This window comes from Nicotiana tabacum, chromosome 10 (assembly GCF_000715075.1).
Source record: "Nicotiana tabacum cultivar K326 chromosome 10, ASM71507v2, whole genome shotgun sequence".
NCBI classification, from domain to species: domain Eukaryota; kingdom Viridiplantae; phylum Streptophyta; class Magnoliopsida; order Solanales; family Solanaceae; genus Nicotiana; species Nicotiana tabacum.
The window spans coordinates 132,969,257-132,995,901 of NC_134089.1; the positions used below are offsets into that span (position 1 = coordinate 132,969,257).

General features: G+C 39.3%; 3 protein-coding genes across 7 annotated transcripts; all 3 read right to left on the minus strand.

Moving 5' to 3' along the window:
* Positions 1-7,691: 7,691 nt before the first annotated feature.
* On the minus strand, positions 7,692-9,451 carry LOC107787402 (uncharacterized). Its single transcript, XM_016608965.2, has one exon. It carries the CDS (start codon positions 9,249-9,251, stop codon positions 7,878-7,880), a length of 1,374 nt encoding a protein of 457 aa, XP_016464451.1. The 5' UTR covers positions 9,252-9,451; the 3' UTR covers positions 7,692-7,877.
* A 1,525-nt stretch (positions 9,452-10,976) lies between these two features.
* Positions 10,977-20,937, minus strand: LOC107787403 (serine/threonine-protein phosphatase 5-like). Of its 5 annotated transcripts, none has more exons than XM_075223313.1 (13): positions 20,702-20,923; positions 20,445-20,614; positions 20,277-20,348; positions 18,489-18,639; positions 17,319-17,531; positions 16,082-16,190; positions 15,880-15,997; positions 14,092-14,239; positions 13,356-13,604; positions 12,696-12,821; positions 12,465-12,565; positions 11,561-11,635; positions 10,977-11,396 (listed from the first exon to the last, which is right to left on the minus strand). In XM_075223313.1, exons 1-13 carry the CDS (start codon positions 20,778-20,780, stop codon positions 11,337-11,339), a joined length of 1,671 nt encoding a protein of 556 aa, XP_075079414.1. In that variant the 5' UTR covers positions 20,781-20,923; the 3' UTR covers positions 10,977-11,336. The 5 variants fall into 5 exon arrangements, with proteins under 5 accessions (XP_075079414.1, XP_075079415.1, XP_075079417.1 ...); XM_075223314.1 differs by having other exon boundaries at positions 20,273-20,348; positions 20,702-20,915; XM_075223316.1 differs by lacking the exon at positions 17,319-17,531 and having other exon boundaries at positions 20,702-20,937.
* A 3,954-nt stretch (positions 20,938-24,891) lies between these two features.
* Positions 24,892-26,370, minus strand: LOC107787401 (uncharacterized). The gene has a single exon (XM_016608964.1). It carries the CDS (start codon positions 26,368-26,370, stop codon positions 24,892-24,894), a length of 1,479 nt encoding a protein of 492 aa, XP_016464450.1.
* Positions 26,371-26,645: the final 275 nt, after the last annotated feature.

Genomic DNA, 26,645 nt, shown 5'->3' on the forward strand with positions numbered 1-26,645 from the left:
CGTTCACGACGCTCTCTCTCCACCTCCATGACGAGGGTCTGACAAAAGAGAGGAGCAGAGTTAGACTAAATACATCACATTGCCACACCAACCCCATAACACAAGGAAAAGAAGAAACATACCTGCAAGGCCATACCGACGACCCTCCGAGATAATTCCGCGTCACTCATCGTCCCAAGTGTCTCGCTTTCAGGGGTGGTGCATAAAGGAGCGAGGGCCGACGCAACCTGCTCACTATTCAATAGAAAGTTGTAACTCCCGGAATTACCACATGACGGTTGGATCCGTCTGTCCTCACCTCCACACGGGTATGGCGACCCAAAAATTCATCAACGTCCTCCGGGGCGACATATGAGCCCGATCCATCCTCCTCGACACAAGGTCCTCCGACATTGGACGATGCACCCCCTTCAGCGGAACGCACTAAACCGGCTCCCCGGCCAACTCTCTCCATTCGGGAAGACCTCCCCGAAAAAATGGCGTCGGCCATAAACACGGGCACCGGGGCCATCCGAGATGCCCCACTTCCGTCGGCCTCAGTGGCCACGCCCTTTCCCAGCTCCAACTTTCAATTTTTTTCTCTAACGACTCGTCTCCATTAGAAGATTCATCAACAGGATGCGGGGTCGGTGCCAATGAGGCCTTTTCCCTCATGACCTCAGTCCGAGACTAGTCTCCCTATTGAAGAAGCTGAGGACGACCTCCCCGAAGAGACTCGCACAAAACGAATCGTGTGTCCATGGTAGCAATGGATCATCTAAAAGTAGGGACTGGCACCCTTCGCCTAGAAGCCCTCCGACCTGTCGTCACAGAGGGCTATATAGTTAGGCAGGGTCGCACAACCTATGAGTTAGTAAGGCAGAAATTTACCTGAAGAAACCCTAGTGCCATAACGTTGTATGAAGACAGACCAAGTCCAAGTTTCCTCCGCATGGGGCAGCAGGTTAGCGACCTAATTCCTAAGACCCGTAATAGGGTGGGGCAGACGACCTATAGTTGCAGAACAACAAATAACCAAAAGTTACGCTAATTACAGAGGACGGGGGGGGGGGGGGGTACATAATGAACGACGATTCTTACGAGTTTTATTCCACCGCTTTAGAAATCCGGCAGGGTTAGAGGCGACGTACTCGGTCTTGATGAAAAAGTACTTGTGATAAAATTTACGGCTCGCCCGGTCGTCCGTTCCGACCACCAGCCCTTTTGTACCACGAAGTCTCAAGTGCACCATGGTACCCCTAAGGAAACCAGGTGAAAATAAGTGCAAGAGATGATGAACGGAGACGTCGCATTCTGCTAATTCCGCGTACTTGGTCAGCAGCAGAAGCACCTTAAGCGTGTACGGCGAAAGCTGAGCCGGGCAAACATGATAGAATCTGCCGAATTCATCCGCTAGAGGGAAGAGAGGAAGGCTGTAACCGATCACAAAAGGATATTCATAGAAGGCACAATACCCAGGCCTATGAACGTCAACGTAATCCCCCTCCGCCAGAGTCATCTCTCTGTGGGTAGGGATACCATATTTTATGCGGAGGGCGTCAAGGTGAGTCTGACTCGTCTCAGAGAGTACGGGGTTCGGAGTAAGGGGCGGGTCTTTAAGGAAGTCACTCCGAGACAGGGGATGCCTCGGTAGTAGCGCCTTCACTATAAGAGGACTATCACCCTCTTCTATCTCCACCTCTCCACTGCCGGAAAGAGGTGCTGCGTTCGATGGAGCGGCCTCAGGAACCCCCTCATCAGTGCGACAAGACATTGGCATGATTTTGTTTAAGAAGGGGTAGTTACACAAATAGAGTAAAAGAGAAGGAAATTTCCGGCCAGGAACGGAAACAAAGAAATGAAAAAGCAGAAGAAGGAGACTGAAGAATTATCAAGAACGGCCAAAGTTTTTCAAAGGAATCGAACCCTTCACCTATTTATAGGGTTAGGAGGCGCCAGAATCGAGGCGGCACGTTTCAAATCAGCGCGGGAAACCAAGTGCCAAACCGTCAGTCTTTACCTCAGAAATCCGCGTAATGATGACGCATGTGGAAGCTAATGTCACCCCGGGTGGCGTGTACTCTTCGATATTCCGCCCAAAATGACAACCACCTCTCGCTGACCACGTCATAATATCCCGACAAGTCAAATTCCTCTTAAGGGAGGCATCGAGTCCGCTCATCGAGGACGCACCCAGTTGCGACCTCGACAGGAGGGACTAACTGTATGGGTTCGAATTTGATCGACCACGACCTATGATGGGTACGTCAAACGACCAAAAACTTATGAGTCGACAAAGGGATATGACCCTGTGAAGGGAGGAGAGATACCATCGCATCGGCAGTAGATTCGGCATGTTAGGTGACCTAGGAAATATTCATTAGATATTTCTTAATTTGTCGTCCATACGATTATGGGAAACCCTTCAGTATATAAGAAGGGTGAAAGTCTTGTAAGGGGGAATTTTGGAAAAAGAACCACTGGCCTTGAACTATTATTATCTCTCTACTATTATCATCCTAGAGTTTATTATCTTCGGCTACGATTTACCCATTCATCATTGATTGATTTGATTAAAAAGGGTTCGAAATCTTTTGAGTCAAACATGCATAATGTGGCAAAACTGTATCAAGGCTTGGGAAAGCTCATTCATTGTATATAACATGAGTATAGTAACCCTGGTGCCATAACGTTGTATGAAGACAGACCAAGTCCGAGTTTCCTCCGCATGGGGCAGCAGGTTAGCGACCTAATTCCTAAGACCCGTAATAGGGTGGGGCAGACGACCTATAGCTGCAGAACAACAAATAACCAAAAGTTACGCTAATTACAGAGGACGAGGGGGGGGTACATAATGAACAACGATACTTACGAGTTTTATTCCACCGCTTTGGAAATCCGGCAGGGTTAGAGGCGACGTACTCGGTCTTGATGAAAAAGTACTTGTGATAAAATTTACGGCTCGCCTGGTCGTCCGTCCCGACCACCAGCCCTTTTGTACCACGAAGTCTCAAGTGCACCATGGTACCCCTAAGAAAACCAGGTGAAAATAAGTGCAAGAGATGATGAACGGAGACGTCGCATTCTGCTAATTCCGCGTACTTGGTCAGTAGCAGAAGCACCTTAAGCGTGTACGGCGAAAGCTGAGCCGGGCAAACATGATAGAATCTGCCGAATTCGTCCGCTAGAGGGAAGAGAGGAAGGCTGTAACCGATCACAAAAGGATATTCATAGAAGGCACAGTACCCAGGCCTATGAACGTCAACGTAATCCCCCTCCGCCAGAGTCATCTCTCTGTGGGTAGGGATACCATATTTTATGCGGAGGGCATCCAGGTGAGTCTGACTCGTCTCAGAGAGTACGAGGTTCGGAGTAAGGGGCGGGTCTTTAAGGAAGTCACTCCGAGACAGGGGATGCCTCGGTAGTAGCGCCTTCACTATAAGAGGACTATCACCCTCTTCTATCTCCACCTCTCCACTGCCGGAAAGAGGTGTTGCGTTCGATAGAGCGGCCTCAGGAACCCCCTCATCAGTGCGACAAGACCTTGGCATGATTTTGTTTAAGAAGGGGTAGTTACACAAATAGAGTAAAAGAGAAGGAAATTTCCGGCCAGGAACGGAAACAAAGAAATGAAAAAGCAGAATAAGGAGACTGAAGAATTATCAAGAACGGCCAAAGTTTTTCAAAGGAATCGAACCCTTCACCTATTTATAGGGTTAGGAGGCACCAGAATCGAGGCGGCAAGTTTCAAATCAGCGCGGGAAACCAAGTGCCAAACCGTCAGTCTTTACCTCAGAAATCCGCGTAATGATGACGCATGTGGAAGCTAATGTCACCCCGGGTGGCGTGTACTCTTCGATATTCCGCCCAAAATGACAACCACCTCTCGCTGACCACGTCATAATATCCTGACGAGTCAAATTCCTCTTAAGGGAGGCATCGAGTCCGCTCATCGAGGACGCACCCAGTTGCGACCTCGACGAGCGGAGGGACTAACTGGGTCCGAATTTGATCGACCACGACCTATGATGGGTACGACAAACGACCAAAAACTTATAAGTCGACAAAAGGATACGGCCCTGTGAAGGGAGGAGAGATACCATCGCATCGGCAGTAGATTCGGCATATTAGGTGACCTAGGAAATATTCATTAGATATTTCTTAATTTGTCGTCCATACCCTTCAGTATATAAGAAGGGTGAAAGTCTTGTAAAAAGGGGGAATTTTGGAAAAAGAACCACGGCCTTGAACTATTATTATCTCTCTACTATTATCATCCTAGAGTTTATTATCTTCGGCTACGATTTACCCATTCATCATTGATTGATTTGATTAAAAAGGGTTCGAAATCTTTCGAGTCAAACATGCATAATGTGGCAAAACTGTATCAAGGCTTGGGAAAGCTCATTCATTGTATATAACATGAGTATAGTAACCCTGGTGCCATAACGTTGTATGAAGACAGACCAAGTCCGAGTTTCCTCCGCATAGGGCAGCAGGTTAGCGACCTAATTCGTAAGACACGTAATAGGGTGGGGCAGACGACCTATATCTGCAGAACAACAAATAACCAAAAGTTACGCTAATTACAGAGGACGAGGGGGGGGTACATAATGAACAACGATACTTACGAGTTTTATTCCACCGCTTTGGAAATCCGGCAGGGTTAGAGGCGACGTACTCGGTCTTGATGAAAAAGTACTTGTGATAAAATTTACGGCTCGCCTGGTCGTCCGTCCCGACCACCAGCCCTTTTGTACCACGAAGTCTCAAGTGCACCATGGTACCCCTAAGAAAACCAGGTGAAAATAAGTGCAAGAGATGATGAACGGAGACGTCGCATTCTGCTAATTCCGCGTACTTGGTCAGCAGCAGAAGCACCTTAAGCGTGTACGGCGAAAGTTGAGCCGGGCAAACATGATAGAATCTGCCGAATTCGTCCGCTAGAGGGAAGAGAGGAAGGCTGTAACCGATCACAAAAGGATATTCATAGAAGGCACAGTACCCAGGCCTATGAACGTCAACGTAATCCCCCTCCGCCAGAGTCATCTCTCTGTGGGTAGGGATACCATATTTTATGCGGAGGGCTTCAAGGTGAGTCTGACTCGTCTCAGAGAGTACGGGGTTCGGAGTAAGGGGCGGGTCTTTAAGGAAGTCACTCCGAGACAGGGGATGCCTCGGTAGTAGCGCCTTCACTATAAGAGGACTATCACCCTCTTTTATCTCCACCTCTCCACTGTCGGAAAGAGGTGCTGCGTTCGATGGAGCGGCCTCAGGAACCTCCTCATCAGTGCGACAAGACCTTGGCATGATTTTGTTTAAGAAGGGGTAGTTACACAAATAGAGTAAAAGAGAAGGAAATTTCCGGCCAGGAACGGAAACAAAGAAATGAAAAAGCAGAAGAAGGAGACTGAAGAATTATCAAGAATGACCAAAGTTTTTCAAAGGAATCGAACCCTTCACCTATTTATAGGGTTAGGAGGCGCCAGAATCGAGGCGGCACGTTTCAAATCAGCGCGGGAAACCAAGTGTCAAACCGTCAGTCTTTACCTCAGAAATCTGCGTAATGATGACGCATGTGGAAGCTAATGTCACCCCGGGTGGCGTGTACTCTTCGATATTCCACCCAAAATGACAACCACCTCTCGCTGACCACGTCATAATATCCCGACGAGTCAAATTCCTCTTAAGGGAGGCATCGAGTCAGCTCATCGAGGACGCACCCAGTTGCGACCTCGACGAGCGGAGGGACTAACTGGGTCCGAATTTGATCGACCACGACCTATGATGGTTACGACAAACGACCAAAAACTTATAAGTCGACAAAGGGATACGACCCTGTGAAGGGAGGAGAGATACCATCGCATCGGCAGTAGATTCGGCATGTTAGGTGACCTAGGAAGTATTCATTAGATATTTCTTAATTTGTCGTCCATACGATTATGTGAAACCCTTCAGTATATAAGAAGGGTGAAAGTCTTGTAAGGGGGAATTTTGGAAAAAGAACCACTGGCCTTGAACTATTATTATCTCTCTACTATTATCATCCTAGAGTTTATTATCTTCGGCTACGATTTACCCATTCATCATTGATTGATTTGATTAAAAAGGGTTCGAAATCTTTTGAGTCAAACATGCATAATGTGGCAAAACTGTATCAAGGCTTATTCATTGTATATAACATGAGTATAGTAACCGATGATTGTTGTACCCTTGTGACAAGTGATTGAGTGAACATTACACTCACTTCAATTGGAAAAAAAATGGACTTTTGCTTTTGTTCTCTATATACAGAAAAAGAAAAGGTAGGTATTATATATGTTCTTTTCAGAAATACTAGTTTTGATCTCCCTTAAGTTACCTTCTGAAAACATCATATCACATATAAGTCATTTTATTTTTTCATAAATCATAAATAGGGTCATTTAAGTTCCCTTTTCCCAATCTTGAGTTAATATAGCACAGGTATGGTATCCGTGCGTTTGATTTGACTCCATTTTTTATTTTATCTTTGTTTGTGTAACAAAGAATATCAAACTAATTATGTCAAATCAAATAAAATTAAAAGCGTACGTTTGAGCTGCATTGTTCATTGACAGAAATATTAGCCTGCAATATGGCCAAGTGCATTGTTCATTGACAGAAGTATCCAACTGATCCATATTTTATAACCAAGTAAATCTTGATAGTTTTAGAAACAGTGAACTGAATCTCCTTTAAATAATTAATGTCCTCGTGTTCAATATGAAGGTTTTGTCTCATAATGGATAGCAAGTAAAGCATGACTTGTCTCATAATCGAGTTTGAGTTTTCTGAAGCTACCAAAAAGATGATTACAAGAGGTAATAAGACAAAAGTGTGTTACTGTTACTAAACGTGCAGTGAAAAGAACAGGCTGTGGCAGACTGAGTTTATGAGGTTTTGTACATATAATAATGCACGTTCATAGCAACAAATTTTGAGAATTGATCAACATCCCCAGATTTCATGAATCTCCTTTTCTTTTACCACCCAGTATCCGGTACCCGCATTACTATATTCGGATTCGCGCCGCTTAGGACCCCATTCGTGGGGAAGTGCACCAGGACTCGAATCCGAGACGTGGGAAGAGCAGTCTCAAGGTTCAGATATTTCAATTAAAGCAATTGGAAGGACAACTGGGGCACTTACACATCACATCTTCACAGAAACCGTACCAGTGCACGACTCACTGTTTATGCAATAGTGAACTCCTCAGACCCTATCTATATGTCACCAATTTTACAAGCCAGAACTTGGGATCCTTTGGGACTATAGAAGAGGCCCATACAAAGTTGTAATCAATACATTTTGCTTACTGAGTTATATTACATCAATCAACAACGCTGATTAACAACCAATTGCAACATGCTAAAGTTATATTGTATGAAAGCAAAACTTGGAATTAAGTTGGTGATGATCATTTTCTTTTATAACAATAGTATCCGGGCAGTTTGCGCCCACTTCGATTATTGGGACAAGTACACAAGTAGTCATTGTTAGGGATACTATTTAGAGATTATTCGGTACTTATTTTATCCTGAAATTATAAACTAAACATCGTCCCTAAAAATTAAATTGAAAAACTGAAATTCATGACGCACCGGCTAATTCATTTTACTCGATTATTCCACGTAATATCTGCTACTCATGTCGCTACAAGTACTAGGTAACTAAGCAATATGCATCAGGGCTTAAAAGAAACCACCCAGCATCTTTTATCTCTTGCTAGAATTTTCACCCATTTCATCGACCGTTAAGCAAGTGTTTTAATGGCAATGGTCCTTAATCATCATACAGATTATAAGGATTAAACATACACTTTATAAGAAATTTTTGGTGAAAACTTTTAGTTGAAAGAATAACAAAATACAACAAGCCTACACTAGTGAAAATAGACAATGAAAAGCCACAATACCTAAAGCAGCGACAAGAAAGGATGATATGTTATATTCAGATGGAGCTTCAGATTTCTTAAATGGCATGGTTATGGAATTATTAGTGTTGTTGCTCCCACAGACTCCAACACCAATGAAGACTGCATGTGCTTCAGATGGACTCAAACACAACCCTGAATTACCACTAAGGTCCAAATTCCTACCTAATCTTTTCAAGAAAGTAGAATTAAAAGGAACCACACCTCCCAGAAAATTCCTGCTCAAATTCAAGTGATATATATGTGAAAGACTGGAAAATCCAACTGGGATTCCCCCTGTCAATTTGTTATTTTGTAATGACAAGGTGGTTAAATTCAAGAGCTGTGAATAGCTTGATGGTATTGTGCCTGAATAACCAGAGCCAGCAAGTCTTAATTCTTGGAGTTTCTTCAGCTGACCAAATTCTACTGGTAATGGTATGAACATTGGATTGTCATCCATAAGAAAATATTGCAGACTCTGAAGCTTTGGTAATCTTTTAGGAAACTTCCCACTTAATTTGTTGTTGCTTAAAGCCATGAAACTCAAAGAAGCCAAGTTCTCAGTGCTCTCTGGAATAATTCCAGTAAATGTATTGGAGCTCAAGTCCAGTTTTTGGAGCATACCAAGTTGGCCAATTGTGTAAGGGATTGGCCCTATGAACTTATTATAACTCAAATCAAGGCCTACAAGATTTTGGAGATTGCCAATTTGGTCTGGAACTTTCCCTGTAAGCTTGTTGTAGCTCAAATCAAGATGTACAAGAAAGCTCATACTGAAGATTTCTACTGGAATTTGTCCAATTAAACTGTTCTGAGACAGTGTAAGAACTTGAAGTGACTTTAGTGAAGAGAGTTGAGAAGGGATAGAGCCAATGAGTGCAGGGTTTGATCGTAGACTCAGCTGCTGAAGTGAAGAGCTGAAAAGTCTGTTTCTTGAAACAGATATGCTTGTCCTGCTGTGTGTGAAGCATTGGATAAAGAAAACAGATTCAAGATTTGGGAGTTGGAAAATAAGATTAGGGAATGTGGCTGTAGCCTTGCATGTTGGGTTAGGACGTGTGCCAAAATCAAGCCTAGTAACATGGGATTTATTATCAACACCCTTCTTGCACTCAATACCAAGCCAAGATGAACCTGGTTTACAAGGATATGGATGTGAAACTCTCCAGTTTTGATCAGAGGAAACAGTTTCCATAATCTTGAAAAGTGTTTCCAGCTCATGAGAATCCATGTTTGTTGACTGTTGATTGGTGGAGACACAAAAGGTAGAAAGAAATGAAATGGACATGATGAGCAGCAGAAGCAGAGGAAGAGAGAGTGAAAATGAACAGTACATTGTGTTGAACTCTGTGAAAATCAGATCAGTTGTAGGAGTTATATCTGGTTTATTAAGAACAGAATCATTTTGAAAAAGGTTGTGTATGGGGTTTGGTTTCTTTGGCCAGGGGAGAGGGGTGAGAATTTGGTGGGGTTGTGAACTGAGTGCAATGTGATTGAATGATGGGTGGGGGACATAATATTCAGTGAGAAATTGAATCCTAGGTAGGGTCAGAAAACTCTGAAAACCTTAGTGAGGGGAGACAGAGATAGAGAGAGTGGATGGAAAATAACAGAGAATATGTTTTCATCTTACTAGGTTTGTTTTAAATGGACCACATAGAAAGCATATCCAAATGTAGGAAATTACACAATTTTAGGTAGCTTAATTTTTTTTACTCAAAACACTAATGGCTTTGCATCTTCATTATGTAAAAAAGGCAGCTTGATGCACTAAGCTCTTGCTATGCGCGGGATTCGGGAAGGGCCGGACCAAGATTGCAACTTCATTATGCAATCTTGCCAAAATTGAGAGGAGAGAGGAGGGCCAACTCCTAAACCTCCTTTTATAGTATAACTTTTTCTTCTTTCTTTTTGACACTTTTTTCTTGATTACTATTAGCATCTAATCCTAGACAGTTGAGATTAGCAGATAAATGTAATATTACTTGTCCTAACGCTGGGTCCAAAACCTTCAGCTTTCCCTCCATAAAACTTGATGCTAAATGAAATTATTAATGACTACGCATGTTTGACAGATTGCTTGACTCAATTTCCAATGGCTGCTACTCTGAAATGATAGAATAAAGGGAGGAAAAAAACCGGTATTATATGACATAAAAACCTTCAAAGCAAATTCCTTTTACACCTAAATATGGAACCTAGACAGATGCACGAGTTCCTAGTTTCCGTAGGTAACTAAGAATCAATTTTAACTTATAAAAGAGAAAGAGAGAGAGCATGAAACAAAGGAAGAAATTTTTACATCTCGGTGAGATAAACTGACTGGTAGTTGGATTAAAGACCTACTAAATTCTCCCAAATTTACCTACCCAGTCCCTGTACGAAATTTTGGCAAAAGATGCACAATGAATACCTGTTGGAAAAGATGGATTTCAGTAAAAATTACAAGCAAACAGCAAACGGTTAGATTTCACTAAAAAATACAAGCAAATAGCAGACAGATTTCATTTAAAGTTACAAGCAAACAGCAGAATGTAACATCTTGTAAATCAAGCTGTACCGCAAACGGTGAAAAAATGATTCCTCGACATTGGCCACATGCATTAAGTGCTAGATTGCGCTGAATTATCAATGATCTATTAACACTTTTTTTAGGGAAAGATCACCAAGAAAATATTCCAGTTCATTGAAGGACTGATTAAGTATTTACAACAGCTCAATTGTTCAACTCTTAATTGCTTCTTTACAAGCCTCGGACCTCGCCAGAACATAGCATGAACTTATTTCCCCATGGAGAAACCTGAATGGCACCAAGGGGCAAAGTTGAATGTTTTGTAGCAACACTTGCTCCGCATGGCAATTTACAACGCAGCACCTTTACAATTTGATAGAAAATTTGCATTCGCTCATTACAAGCTGTTATGTATTATTATTATTATTAAAGAACCAAAAGCCAGGAAATGCCAGTGACCATTGACCAGTAATCTGCCCACAGGCACAGAGACAAATGACAATCCAATTATCAGACAGAGGTTGTCACACCTATTGAATCGAGAAAATAGAAAAAGGAAAGACCAAAATTTCAACTGATCAAAGTTCCCAGTTTGGACATTCTAAGAGAAATGAGAATTGGGACAATCTTACGCAGAGGAATATAAATAATACAAGGGACAATCCACCAAACATCTTACACAGCATTGTTATTGAAGTGTTTACACCTTAACCCAAGTCTTTCTGTCCACACAAAACAAACGAGGTGAGGATCCTCACCAGCTGCGGGCAAGTCAGGAAGTTGTCCAGAAAATGACACCGCAGTAATTGCCTGTAAGTTACTAACTCTTCTGCCTCCTGATGTTTATGCACTTGGTCAGTGAGACAAAAGGTTGCATCAATTGTAATACTGCAAGTTAGGTTTCAGGGTTTAAGAGAACATTCTAAGGAAGTTGTTCGCATATGCCATCGGCTTGACATCAGGATGTGGCTGCATATAATGCAAAGCGATGAAGATGCAAAGAATTAGTCCAGTCTTGGCTTAAACTGAGCCAACCCATGAAAGAATACAGAGACTTGAGGAAATTTCATATATTTCTAAAAGTGTTAGTATCGAGGAGTAAAAAGGACATTTCAAAGATAAAAGCCACTAACCACTGCTGAAAATGTCACAATGTTTGGCTTCATATCGGGAGCCTCAAACCGTATAAAAGCACCCTTGTTACCCATCTGCAACATGCAAAGCAGTTGTATTTGAGTATATTGATTAAATGATTTCCATCCACATCAAAGGAACTTCATGTAGGAAACAAAACTGCGAGTACTGAGAAGTAGCACGAGCAGAAATTACGACAAATTGCAGGATACTCGCTCTGATTGAAAGACAAATGTGTAGAAAACACTTCAAGCTATCAGATTATCCTGTCATATTTAATCACCACTTATGTCCCAGAGAGTAGCAGATAAAATGAATATATGTACTTAAAATTATATTATGAGCAATGCACAAAACTCACAATGCTTTGGTGTATCAAGAATGACCTCAAGGAACAGGATACCATGCCATTTACCAAATATGCTCACAATGGCATCCAACAAAGTTGCTGATAAAGACAATATCAAACAAATTCCAGATCCACCGAGAAACAGAAATGCCTCCAGAAGTTCTTATCTTAACAGACTAGAGTACATCCTTCTGGAGGCACATAACATGATTTGTTCTAATTTCATGTCTAGCAGCTTTGACTTGCCATGGCACAGTTACTTTTTTATGACATTTCCCCTAATGTTAATATCCTAAATGAAGCAATAAAGGCACTATCTCTTTGGGCTGTCCTCAGGCAAATCTTCAAGGCTAAACTTGACCGACAAATCGCATAACTACAAAACCTATACATGGAGGAAACCCAGTAGAGGTTGGATGAAATGTTACATTTCAACCTAAAGGCAGCTTTTAACCGGAAGGTGTTTCTTTACTAGCAAATTGTAATTTTATTGACCTTAAGTTGCATTGAGCTCAAACAAGTTCCTGAGAGGAGAAAACGTAGAGACAAATTACCTGGTCACAGTAATTTGGAGCAGAAAACACCGTGATGAGCTTGCCGTCATGCTCAATCTCATAACCTTCATCCTTCACTTCATGAGATCGGACCACTAAATCTGCAAGCATGCACACTTGTCAGCATCGAATATATGTGATAAAATCCATCAGGAGGACAGAAATAGAGTGAAATGTCGATTCTCTGCATGGTCAAACAACAGAATAGGGGAGAAAGGAAAAGATAAATACCTAGATTATTTTCCTGCAAGAATCTTTTAGTTATATCCGCCCCGAAAGAAAGACCAACACCTCGTTTACTAGGTCCTCTACCAGGCTGAGGTTGTGGATCACTCCATAGCAATTCACACATTAACCCTGAAGGAGATCAAACAAAGCACCAGTTATTACCTAAAACAACTTGGTCATGTTACTATGTCTGACCAAGGTAAGAAAATATAAATAAACAGCTGTAACAAGTCAGCAATTTTTTTATTTTTTATGAGAAACAAGTCAGCAAATTGATACTAACTATCAAAAGAGTAAGTCAATATATTAACTAATAAAGATGACGCATAGCTGGAGAAAGCTCCATGTTGCTTGGCTGACAAATCATGAATCAAATAATAGTCGAGTCTGGACTGAGTCTCTCTTTTAGCATGTATCAGCAAAGTGGCGTGCAGGAACAATGTGTCAATGATGATAACTACCATGCAAATGAGAATGGCCAGTTTTTTATATTACAAACATGTTGGCATGCATAGTTTTTCCTAGCTGTTGTTTTGGAAAGTTTGTCAGATGATTAATGGAGCATCAAGGATCTCAGAACAGAGTAATTAGCAGTTTGCTAAAAGCAACAATAGAATATTGAAAGGATAAACAAAATACTTCTCTACTTGCATTAGAACTTACCCTCCTCAGGGGGCTCACAAAACCGATCGATTGCTCTAATATCAGAAAGTTTCACACCATCAACACTGAAAAGGCCTCCATGAACTACAAAGACTTTCCCATTTATGACATGAGCCAAAGGCAAGCAACAGAACACTTCTGCAAAGAGTTCCACAAAGGTTTCACTTAACTTGGATCTGACCTCGCCCTCAAACCCATATATCTTGTTCATGCTCTTGCTTTCATGATTTCCTCTCGCAAGGTATATAGCTGAAAATTTGAAGTTGTTAGCAAGATACAATTGGCCCATCTAAACAACTCTAAAACCAGCGATAAACTCACTGAATCAATGAAAAGACGAATTACTTTTTAGGTCATGCTAGCAGAGAACTGATAAAAAAAACATAGCTTTGATGTAAAAAAACAAAATCATAGCTTTGATCTTAGAGCTTAATGTATTGCAATGTCAGTATGCTCAAACAAAAGCATTAAGACACCACTTAGACCTACATGGAGCCCAAAATGGCACATTCACTTGTTAGATCTAATTGATGTACCAAAAAAAGAGAAAAATAGAAAATGAATAATAGAAAAAAGAAAAATGACTCGAAAAGATTATTAAGGTTAAGTACAAAAAAGAGGAGACTGGAACTTGTGTCCAGAAAACCTTTAAATGCCACCTGATACTAAATGGGAGTAAGAATATAAAAGAACCCGAGCTTACAGCATTGAAGAAGAATGAGGGCAAGTGGTCTACCTGATGGACACATGCACTTGAAGGCAAATAATGTCAATATGACCTCTAGAGAGAAAGACCCTCTATCAACAAAGTCACCATTGAACAGATACGGATTGTCTTCAGATGGAAGCCCATTGAGCTCGAAAATATTTAGAAGGTCATAAAACTGCAATGACAAAAGTTTAGAGCCATGTTGAGACTTATCACAAGGAATTAAAAGGAGTAAGTCATTCAGCCACCACAAAAATGGAAGACCCAGCAAAATATGTTCTTACTATATAAACAGCAAGGAGAGAATAAAGGACTAAATGTTATATCGTGCAGGCAGCAGCACATCTCCAAAGGCACAAACAAGTTCTCTTTAGGATCTGTTCCTTAATTGAATCAGAAAAAACTACTTTTTTTACCTAAATCTTACTGGCCACTTATTTGTTTGTCAAATATTTTTCCAGTTAGCTTGACAACCACACAAGCAAGCCGAATTTCATTCACAAGACCAGCAGCGGTGCCTGTAAAAGGGGTTCCCAAGCCTATGCTCAGGTTGAACAAATTAAACAAACGATGGCATTTCTGATAAAGGTAAGTAAGAAAAGCAAGGGAAAACGACAGGAGGAGGTTGAGGGTAAATCATGACGAAAAGATACACTTTATGTAGGGGTTTTTGGTACAAAAATTTGGTGAAGAGCTTAAAACGACCAAGGTTGGATGGTCTGGAAGTGGGTCAATACAAATGGTTGTTTACAGTTAAAGTAGAAAGGTTTCTTAAATTCCCTTCAAAAAGGGAAGCCGGCCATTTTACCGAATGCCAAGCAAAGAGTGGCTTTCAAAAGGATGGAGTAACCCACTGATCAGGGAGACAGTTCAGAGTTGGTGTTGGATAGAACCTGGATTAGACCTGTGGGCTTGCCAGCTCAGTTCTGTAGCCCAGGGATTCTGAGGGTTGTTGGACAGGCCAGAGTGTTAATCAAAGTTGACAAAGAGACAAGATTGAAATTTGGATAGAAGGTTCATGATACTGTGTGGAAACCTATACAGGCTCCTCGCCACCTTCTACCAAAATTAAAGTTCAAGAGCTTTTATTTTATACTGTTCCTTTCTGAGTGGAAAGAGAAGTGCATACTAAATATGAAGGTGACCCAGTCTGGTAAGAAGGTGAAGATGCTTCTCCTGAGTAGAGAGAAAAAACTGAGCCGGTGGGGCCACTGAGTATGTCATCAGGGAAATCCAAATTCGGATTTCAGTGAAAAAGGGAAAAAGGGATGTTTCGGCCGTGCAACAAGAAGTATAAGAGAAAGGGACTGCGCTTCACATATCGTAGATAGGCCTTACATATTAAATCGCATGAGCGCTAGAATTTAGCTCACGAAAGAGCTCTAATATTTAATTAGGGAGGGGGGAGGGTAGACGAACAAATATGATAAAGGGTAAAAGCCCACAATCTTTAATAGGTTCCAGCGCCTTAAATTTGCTTACAGGTTGGAGCCACTCAGAGTCCATCTTTTCTGACAATAGGATTCCACCCTAAAGTTTCTCCAGAGAGATTGGTGAACCAAGCAGCAAAGTTTGAAAAAAACAACAGTTTCCTGTTTTAGCTATTCTTGCATGTAATAGTACTACTAGCAAGCAACCTGAAAGTTCTGGGGCTTTCTATAAATGCATGTTCCTTGGTCGATATCATTTGATGGCATAACAATGGTGTGCTAAAGGCCGAGGTAAAACTGGAAAAACAGAACAAAAAGGACAAGAAGTTGACAAAGATGACAGCAACAAGCTTTAAGAAGGATCCATCATTAGGATATTCATTACCTGACCATGTACATCACCACATACAGTGAAGTGTTTCCCTTCAGGAACAACGATATCCACGAGGGAGGGCAATGCTCGCAGCATGTCTCTTGTTTGCAGAACTACTTGGTAGGCATATCTACCAAATAAGAGCATATATTGAAAGATTGAGAAGCGTGTCAAAAATTAAAGAGAAGATTATGACCACATAAACGAAACATACCTTTTATGTAAATTCTTCTGGTTTTTGAAGTCATCCAGCATCTTCTTTACAAAATCTAATGTTACAACATCTCCCTCTATCCTTGCACCGGTATACTGAGGCTCCACTTCTACAATTTAAAACACCAAACCAACATGGTAAATCCATGTGCAGCAAAGGCAGCAGATTCTCATTCATTGAATTAGATGACAAATAGACAGTACTAAACTATTAATAAAGCTTAAGCCATTGACAAATTGCCAGTTCCCCAACACAGACTCGTCACCAGGAGGTCTAACTACGTCAAGACAAATTGTGGAGTGGAAAGGGTCTCACATAAAAAATGGAAAACCTGAAGACATTTTTAAGGGAAAATGATCACATGGCCTCTAAGAGTATCATAAGTAAAACAAAGTTGGCACATAAAAGCAAGGAAGAATCAGAAGGAAGAAGCATCAGAACATGCACACATCCTCAATGTCCAATTCTCCTAAACGAGTCTTTACTAACATGTCCAAAATGTAATGGACGAGGACCATCAAACTGGCAATTACTGCATACATAAAGCTAACGCAGTAAATGCATAAGGCAACAAATGAATGTCCTCAGCAAGGGGCAGTTTAGACTTCTAAGCATGAAGTTCAAAAGGAAACCTACATAGTAAAACATTGCTGTGTTACTTCACGCAGAGAGAAAATCTACATTCCCCACGAAATACAATAACAGATGTGATCCAAGCATTGAAATGTATCACGGTAATGACGGGGTGAAAACTGTTAGCTGTTCCAACTAAAGATATAGTAGTATCTTACTACCAAACTTTAATCTTTAATGGTTAGAAAGTAAGGGTGCTGCGGTACTCTAGGCAGTACGGTTAAACCAGTGATTGATAACCCACTTATAATCGGGTAACAAAGGTGAATAGTTAACATCATACCATATGGCCATAGGAGAAGGGTAAAAGAATCAAATAACTACTGTCAACACTGAATATAGGGGGAGGAAAATGTTTTTCGTTGGAATACCATGCTCCTGGCAATTGGATACATAGAACATAGCATCAATTAGACAGGAACAGCTTTTACTCAAAATGTAACATAATGCAATGCAACATAAATTAAACTATGAACATTTGGTTCAGTTTGCAGCTAGTCCTTTTTTAGCTATTCCTTTGATTAATTATGATGGAATTCCTTTTTGGAACTACCACTGACTTGGGTTATTTACTTGTTGACTTTTTTCTTAGAAAGGCTCAAACCTAATTCAAGTGTTCGACTCTTGGTATCATTGAAGCGAGCCCACCGAAATGTTAGCAAGACCATCAATAAGGCTGCCAAAGCTGCTGCTGCCACTGCTGTGACTGCTGTGGCTGCCTTAGTCCCCATATATACCACAAGTACTGCCATTAGTGCTGCTGCCGCTGATACAGCAGTTACTTTGGTGGAAACATATGATGAGCCAGGGCCAGACCCTATAAGGATGAAATAGGTAAAATCGTACTATTAACATTTACTTTTATAAGAACGAAAACTATATGGACTAACATGAAAGGTTGAAAGTTGACTAAGCTTGAAGATCCCTTTTTTCTTTTTGAGAAGGTTACTAAGTTCAAAGATCTTTATCTTGTCCTGTTATTTGAAATGAAGGTTTATTGTTGAATCATCTAAAGGGGCAGGCCCATGTCAATTCAAATGGTCATTTAACTAAAAAAACTATATTAGTAGCTAAAATTTGATTTAGAAGGTTCTACATTTCCTAAATGGGTTAGGAGAAGTGAGCAATGGCTCAATTAGAGTTAATTAGTCGGAAATGCATCCTTAACAACATGATGTTATGTTCTTACAGAAAGTAATGAAACAACATATCATCACCTGTAACGAAACAAGGATGTATAAAAGATCAAAAGATTTATCTTTATTTTGTCATGGTAACTTCAAATGGAGCATCTGAAAGAGGCGGTAAGAGATAATTCGACAATTCCTACCATCTATCATCAGCAAAATGATGTCTGTGCACAACACAAATCTCTTTGACAAAAACAATCTAACCTATACCCTATAGACTGAGAAGTGAAAACAAATGGAGAAACTAAACTACTGATGCATCAGGATACACAAAGATGCACAAACTCCTTCTAACCCCCACTGATAAATAGAACTCATGACAGTAAATTCACCATTTTAAGGATATAGATCAAATGTGTATGGCAACAAGAAGCAGTAGAAATTAAAAAAGGAGAGGGAAAGAAGCCTTTTTCCATTATAGTAACCATGTTCCATGCACCTTGCGAAGTGTAATGACATGTAAGAAATTTACCCAACAAATATAATCATAAATGAAAGAAAGAAAACTTCACGAAAAATACATGCTAGGAAGAAATTTACACCGAGACCAGTTTGGAAGAAAGATCAGCTTGGAGCTATCATACCTACGGTGTGATAATCAATAGAATCAGCTACTGAACATCTCTGAGATTCTGGGACAGAAATAGCTTCTTCAAATTTTAGCTTCATGACAGCCTTTTCACATTCCTTCAATTTCTTGGTAGCATCTGGGTCGTTTGGACATAACTTCTTGACCTGAGTGAGACAATAAAGAAACAGGTCCCATAAATTGCAGATAGGTAAAACCTTCCAATATGCTCTGCCTAGAGAAAATACGGGCATCTTCTGCACAAAACTATAAGACAGACTTCAAAGAGACATGCAGACAACATATTCAGAGCACATAAAATGTAGAGACACCCAAGAACTCCACTTAGGAGACACGACCATATAGTTAAGTTCTCCAAAATATTTGTCAACTTTTGTGACCCATAATTAAGAATAAAACACTTTTAATAGTCTGAGACAAAAAATAATAAATCGATACCTTTTATCATAGGAAATCAGCAGTCTAAAAAGATTACTTGATATCTCTTCCAGTGTCCAAACACTAAAATTGCGTATGTATGTGTGCAATGTGTGTGTGTGTATATATTGCTTAGATATCAAGTACCGTTTTGGACTAATGTTTTTATATGTATCATATAGAGGAATTTTTATATGCGGTGACTAAGCTAAGACTAAAATTCAGTGTTGTGATACACTGCGAATAACCCAACTAGCAGTTCCCCCCGTTCGCCGCCACATGCAATAAAACAAACTGGATATTTTTACATGGGCTAGAATCACTCATAAGAGAAGGTTTGATATACATGTGAATTCGGCCTTTTTCCGCCATTGCACAAACCATCAAAAGAACAAGTTGCCAAGACAATCCAAATGCCAAAAACACCTAAGGAACAAACTGAGTTTAGAGCTCTATTGTGCACGGGTAAGTTGATGATGTCAAAAAGGGGGAAAAGGCACACCCCTAAAGTAAATTTGAGTCAAAGCACTTAAGCTGCCAGTCAAAAATTAAACATTGCAGCTGTGAGTTACTTCTACACCTATTCTCAGGCTCACCCAGACTACTAAGAAATACATCAAATAACATCATGGTGCATTCCCTTTTTTTTCCCCTTTTTACGGATGATTAGCCAAATTGATAAAAAATGCAATATCAGTATGTATCTTGCATGTGGTGCTATTATCCTGACTCCTGAGTAAAATATCAGCTTTGGAATTCACCTTAGCCGTTATTTGCAGTATGATTTCTTTCTTATATCATTATCTATAATACTCTTCTCTAATTTTTGCCTTCTAATTCCCACTTTAGCTGATCTTGTAGTTAGAGAAGCAGCATTGCTCAATACTTCTCCATTTAACCAACTACCTTCTTGCCGGTAAATGAATATCTCATAACTATGTACCAAAAAGACAAGCCAGAAGGCACAAACTTACTGTTGATGACATTAAACAAATTGCAATTTAGTACAAACTCTGACGGTCTGACCTATTTTATTCTTCACCAACATGTCATTGCACTTGAATTTGATGTCAAATGTTGTTAGTCTTAGTATTTCTGGATAACTTATTTAGTACATCTGGAAGTTGCTAGAGCATAGAATTGGCAAGAAACCTAAAAAGGTCACAAATGACATAGTGCCCCCACAATTTCACTGGGAAGGCATCATTTTCTCTTCTAATGCATTCGCTATTTAAACATGCAATGTTTTTCTCGACGCATTCCTCTTTGCCCAATTAAAGCTTTAAAAAAAATAAAAATTTGATAATACACAAGCAATTTGCAGCTGATATGACTGAAGAATTACAAAAAATAATACTCCACCAACCTGTTGAAAATCCTTGAGCGCATCTTTGAACTTCCCCATTGCCAAATATGCAGCCCCTCGCCTATAATAACCCTGCAACCCCAATCAAAACCCCTCAGGGATTATTTTGAGAATAATAACAAGGAAAGCATAATTCTTTTTCCTTATTTTCACAATTTGGAACTTAACCTTTGAATATTTAGGGTCAGTTTCAATAGCCCTAGTTGCATCCTGTATTGCGCTGCCATATTCCTCCAATTTGGTATGAGCAAACGCACGATTAGCCCAGTACACCGCATTCTCACTGTTCAACTTAATCGCTTGTGTGTACAAATCAATAGCTTGCGAATACTTGTGCCCTAAAAACTCATTCAAAATCAAAAATAGACTTTATAAATGGGCACGCAGTGTAAAAAAGGAGGCTAAAATCAGTGTTATTCTTTTACCTTTGAATGCTTCATTTGCGAGTTGCTTGAGTTCCTCAGCTCTAGAGGTGTTTGATTTCTCAGTTTCCATAGTGGGCATAATAAGGGGGTACGGAGGCTAGTGTTGTTATGTGCAATCACAATACATGAACTTTCATGAATATGGCGTTTGTGTGTGTGTTTGGGGGTTTTATCAAAGAAGATTGAAAGACTTTGCTCAGTGCTTTCTAGCCCTAGTTTATAGTTCCGGCTCTCCTACTCATTGTTATTTTCTACTATACTTTAAAATTTTATTTTCAAATATGATAGTCCATTTTGAGATGGTAAAAATATATATATGGGGTTCGAGTAGATTTATTTGTATTGATTTATCATTCACCATAGAAATAATGGATAACTTTGCCAATAAATGTTTGAATAAATTGAAAAAATTCTCAGTTGTATGAATATATTTTTTTTTATTTGTATTCTTCGTATCTTGAATCATTTTTATTATTTTTGTTAATAGTATCTAATGAATTAGATGACATATTGTTTCACAAGATCTATTTTGGTAATTGTGTGAAGGTTTGAGATGCACCATATTAAAAGAATTTAATGATTTTTAAAGAAGTGTTATATGGTTAAAGTATCACATAATTTGTCAAATAATAATCATTCAATGTACTAGTAAAAATAATTTACTTTTAACCAAATAATCGAACAATTATATGTATTTGTACACCTTATGTATTCATAAATTTCACGCAGTTTCACAAGGGGAAAGAACTATTACTCCTGTAATATGTGTGAATTGTGATGTATTTCTTATTTTAAGAGTAAAATCCACTTTCCCCCTTAACCTTTAAGGGTTGGAAACAATACCTCTCACGTGTTGAATGGGAAAGAGAACCCCTTTTACGTAATTTTTTTTTTGTGAGAGAATGTTTTTTAAAATAAAGATTTTTTTCTCTCTATATCCTTTCAAAGGTGAAGTATCATATTTTTCATCCAAACCAATACTTGAATTTCGTCTTTCTTGCTTGTAAAATTTAAGATATTTTTCTATTATATTGAAGTTATATTAAGGTTATTGTTAAAATTGTTGCAATAAAGGAAAAAAATTGCATACGAAATTCATCGCACATTCACCATGGATGCTTTAGCATTTCATGAAGGAAAAAAGATACATTGAAAGAGTCAGTTCTTTGTATACTAAAGCAATTATTAAATTTTACTTATTTTGAAAGTATCTTTATTGAACAAAAATTATAGTTGATAATGTCATATTTAAAAATATATTATGGAGCGCTTTTTACATTACATCATATTTTATAGTATGTAGGAAGAAGGCCAACGTGGAACTCCATAAATTATATAGATCTTAATTGTTTGTAGCTTTTGGCTATAATAAAAGAACTTGGTTAGTCTAAAATTTATCTATTCAAAAAAGAAAAGATTTGTATTAAAAAAATTATTTCACCGAAAAGCTATTGCACAGGGTGTTCCCTTTCCCCTTCAAAATGTGAGGGGTATTGTTTCCCAACCTTTAATAGTTAAGGGGGTAAAGTGAATTTGACTCTATTTTTAATCGATGGTAATTGACATTTTAACGAGAATTGAATTCTCCACTAAAGTTGGAGTATATGGACTTGTCTTACACCAAGTTGGGAAAAAAACAACCAATCTTATGACCAATGATAAAAAAGGAAAAGGCCAACATAATAATTCGACTAGTGTACATATTTGGTATATACTTACGCCAAGTTGGGGAAAAAACAACCAATCTTATGACCAATGATAAATAAGGAAAAGGCCAACATAATAATTAGACGAGTACACATATTTGGTATATACTTACGCCAAGTTGGGGAAAAAACAACCAATCTTATGACCAATGATAAATAAGGAAAAGGCCAACATAATAATTCGACCAGTGTACATATTTAATATATATATGTTTGCTATGAAATACTTTGATGATCATCTTGTTTTGATGTTTGAAAACCTTCTGTGAGGATGTGGGAGAGATGTCCCCTTGAAGAGGGAGTGGGAATTCATATGTTACGTCACAAGAATGCAAGATATGGAGTAGTAAAAAAACCTTTTCCAACTTTCGAATTGTCAAAACAAACTGTGTGAGATTTGAAGCCTCATGTCCGTTTATATATAAAAATATATCTTCGATGTTGTCATTTCAAAATGATAGAAGGGTTTTGCCTTTTGAAGCACCAGTCACATAGGAAGGGTTTTGCCTTTTGAAGCACCAGTCACATAGGGCGATCGGGCCACGCCAGTCAATTTATAATCCTCCACTAGTTGGATTAATTGATTGTAAGGAGTTCTAAAATACGTATACATATTGTATACACCTAATTACCCTATTTCCTTTGTGGGGAAAAAAGAAAATTAAGGAATCCGCTAATACCGTTATCACTCCTATAACCGAAATCAAATGCATTGTGTAAGGTACTAACTCTAAAAAGAGGAAATAGCCGAGCTACAAAAAAAATCCCGCCGCTACCTATTTTAGTCCACTATAATAAATTTCTATCTTCTCACTATAGTTAGTAATGATAAACTTAGTTTTATGTGGTTATGCGGCAATTGCATGTCCACCTATCTTCAGTTGCAGTTCTCTAATTAAAACACAGAGAAATGTCAACCATGGAAAAAAGTCCAGTCAGGACTTCAGGTACGCTTTGCCTATCTGCTGTAGGTCCAGAAATGGCGTTACCTTGAAGTGAAGCAACAGTTGTACTTCTGTTTTCCTTTTGGATAGGGGCATAGCGGCCGTCAAAGCAAGAGATGCCCCTGTCCAAAAGGAAAACAGAAGTACAACTGTTGCTTCACTTCACATTCTTCAACTGATACATAAATACTCAAAATATAACAAAAGAAACATTACTCAAAATATAACAAAAGAAACATTCTCATATCATCCACGTTCTACTATTATCATAAAATACTTTTATGTTCAACCAAACACCGGAAAATATTCTAATAATTAGTTCTAAAGCATAAATTTGCACGAAATGATATACATTATACCGAACACATTATCCAACCTGGTTTGAGCTTTCGAAAGTTTATATTGGAGCTGAGTGCTTAGAGAAACCATCTAAAACAAGTATAGTTAGGCCATATAAAGCAATTGCGCGCATTCAGCTAGTGGTACCTGAGCAAGCCCTGGCGAGGAAGCTTGGCAACGAAACATGTTAGACCACTAAATTTAATTACCTAGTTGTTGTAGCTGAAGGAAAAATATGAAAACACAGTTCGCAGGATTAATGTATTTGTTTCACTAGCCAAACAGTGTAGTCACATGTCAATAAACACGGATTACACTAAAAAGTTAACAGTAGCTAAGTCTCAACCAGAGTACAGTAGGTTGTCATGGATCAGGATCCCCTCCTAGCTGAATCAGTGATCCATTGATAATTATCAGGATATACAGAGATATGAGAATACAGGTAGGAGGACCATGAGCTCCGCCTCCGTAGTCTCAGTAAATAATGGATATAGCCATTTTACAATAAACTGTCTTTACATAGTTGTGGCACTTCATATGTTCTTAGGATTCAAGTGACTAAATCAAAATCATGGATGTTGCATCTTATGAAGTTTAAGGTTCTCGTAGGTAGAAGATCCTCACATTTTCTGTAAATATAAAGTGCTCATGTTTGCCAACGAATTTACTTACCTAGAAGCAATGATGAAACTCAAGGCCCTGTTTGCATGATCAAATATTGTATCTTTATTATGTCTTCCCGGATTGCCATGGTGCTAGATATTCCTTCTCGCTTGCTTTCATAATGAAGAATGGTCAGTTTGCACTTTGAAATCCGATAAATATCTCCCAATACACATAGCTGTTACCAAGGGGACAGAGTAGGCTATGGTCATATTTCCTCCTGTATCTCTCAAGACCTCTATCGCTCACACCTATTGGTAGTGGAAATAAGCAGCATCAATACAATCTGCACATGGACGACACTCTATAGTGTGTATCCTCCCATTGCCTTGAACTTTTTCAGCCCAAAACTTGTCAGCAACCAACTCTACCATAATGAAACAGGAATAACAGGAAAGATAAAACTAATCCATTTAATAGAGTATAAGAAGATCATCGAAGGGTAACCTTAGTGTAATCCATATTTTCCAGATCATCGAAGGGTCTTTTCCGACTTCTACTACCAAAGCTCAAGGGTTTACATCAAATACTTCCAAATTTAATTCTCATCAGATACAGCATCTTCTTTTAGTTCATCTTTCTCACCAGACAGCCTTTGATAGAACTGCAAAACCTTGGGGTGCGCCTTGATCTTTGACGGGTTGAAATTGACTAGATGAAGGCCATCCAAGCTTTTAACGCGCGAAAGAGCAACATATACCATCCCAAAGCCAAAAACCCGGTAGAGATCTGTATGGAGGTTGTTTAGAGTCATTCCTTGACATTTATGAATGCTTAGAGCCCAAGCCAGTATTAGGGGAATTTGCTTTCGCATGGCAACAGCTTCATCTCCATCCATTACATACCATTTTTCTAGACCAATCATCAATTCTTGCCCAGAATCAAATTTAACAACAGGTAGCAGGTTGCCATTTATGCAAATGTCAGAAATTTCATGGTCATACAATTTATGGGAATCTGGAACAACAGCAAAATCTAAGATTGTACCAGTGGCACCATTCACAAGTCCACCAATAACATCAATGTTCTTTGTCAAAAGCACCCTAGCTCCTACACATAATTTGAGCAACTCAGGTGCAATTCCATTCTTAAGTTGCTTCTTCCAAGGATCCTTACCACTGTCAAGAGCTTGATAATGAAATAGCACCTCGTCTAAACGGTCGAGTCGATCGGCATTCACTCTGCTGACATCCTCAATTCTTGGGTAAAGCTGAACAGCTGAAGCATCTGGCTCAACCTCTGAGCAGCATTGATCCAAGAGCTGCAAATCCTCAGAATCATACTTCCCTTTCCTAATCCCCTGCAGCAGTTTTATCAGTTGTGCATCTGATTGCCTAAAGATAGTTTTAAGCTCAATTTGCATGTCAAAACTAGCATTCCAACACTCAGCTTCAAAAGCAAATTCCTTGTTTTGTCCCTTCTTATTGATAACTGGTGGAAGCTGAAAGAAGTCTCCACTCACAACTAGTTGTATCCCACCCCAAATCTTGTCCTCACACCCAAGTTCATCACTTCTAATGCTCCTTGCAATGAACTCAAGATTATCAAAAACCTCACCACTAATCATGCTAATTTCATCAATAACCAAGGCCCTAACTTTATTCCATCTTCGATACGCTCTCTTATCCAATGTAACCCTAGAGAGCAAATCCACATCACTAGCATCACCAAGTCCAATTCCAGCAAAAGAATGAAGTGTTTGTCCATTGATGGAACAAGCAGCAACCCCAGTTGAGGCTGTCACGAAAACCCGAGATTTCCCATGAATCTTCCTAAGTTTAGTGATGATATCCTGAAGTAAATAGGTTTTTCCAGTGCCTGCAGACCCAGTAATGAAAACAGAATTCCCATTTGAAATGGCTTCCAAGATTTGATTTTGTTGGTCAGTTAACTTTACTCTAGGCTTTTTAGGGCTTGTGAGTTTTACCTTGCTTTTTGCAGTAGCTTGAGACCAACATGTAGCTTTGGAGCTCAAGAACCTGTAGGCTGTTTTAGCTGTGTACAATGACAACTTCATGTTTGCTAACTTCCCCCCTCACCCCTTATTCAGTTAACTCATAAAAATGAATTCTTCGGTAATAACAAATTTCATCACACAAAATGGTATTTTGACTGTAAAGAACGGAAAAATGGACAAAAATTTAAACTTTGTTCATTAGAAAGAGGGTTAGGGCGTTAGTTCTCTGCTGGGGAACAAAATATTTCTCTATATAACAGTAAACAGCATTTAGAATCTTGGGTATCAGATATTATAGGAAATTTAAGGAAAAAATAAAAATAAAAAGAACTCAA

Bases quoted from the DNA above. Each gene is read 5' to 3' on its own strand.
- LOC107787402 (XM_016608965.2), bottom strand. From the start codon at position 9,251: ATGTACTGTTCATTTTCACTCTCTCTTCCTCTGCTTCTGCTGCTCATC.
- LOC107787403 (XM_075223313.1), bottom strand. From the start codon at position 20,780: ATGCCCACTATGGAAACTGAGAAATCAAACACCTCTAGAGCTGAGGAA. The intron at 16,191-17,318 runs GTTTGAGCCTTT...TTTAAATTGTAG, and splicing joins GAGTCGAACACTTGAATTAG to AAGTGGAGCCTCAGTATACC. The intron at 12,822-13,355 runs GTAAGTTCTAAT...GATCTCCTTCAG, and splicing joins TTGTGAGCCCCCTGAGGAGG to GGTTAATGTGTGAATTGCTA.
- LOC107787401 (XM_016608964.1), bottom strand. From the start codon at position 26,370: ATGAAGTTGTCATTGTACACAGCTAAAACAGCCTACAGGTTCTTGAGC.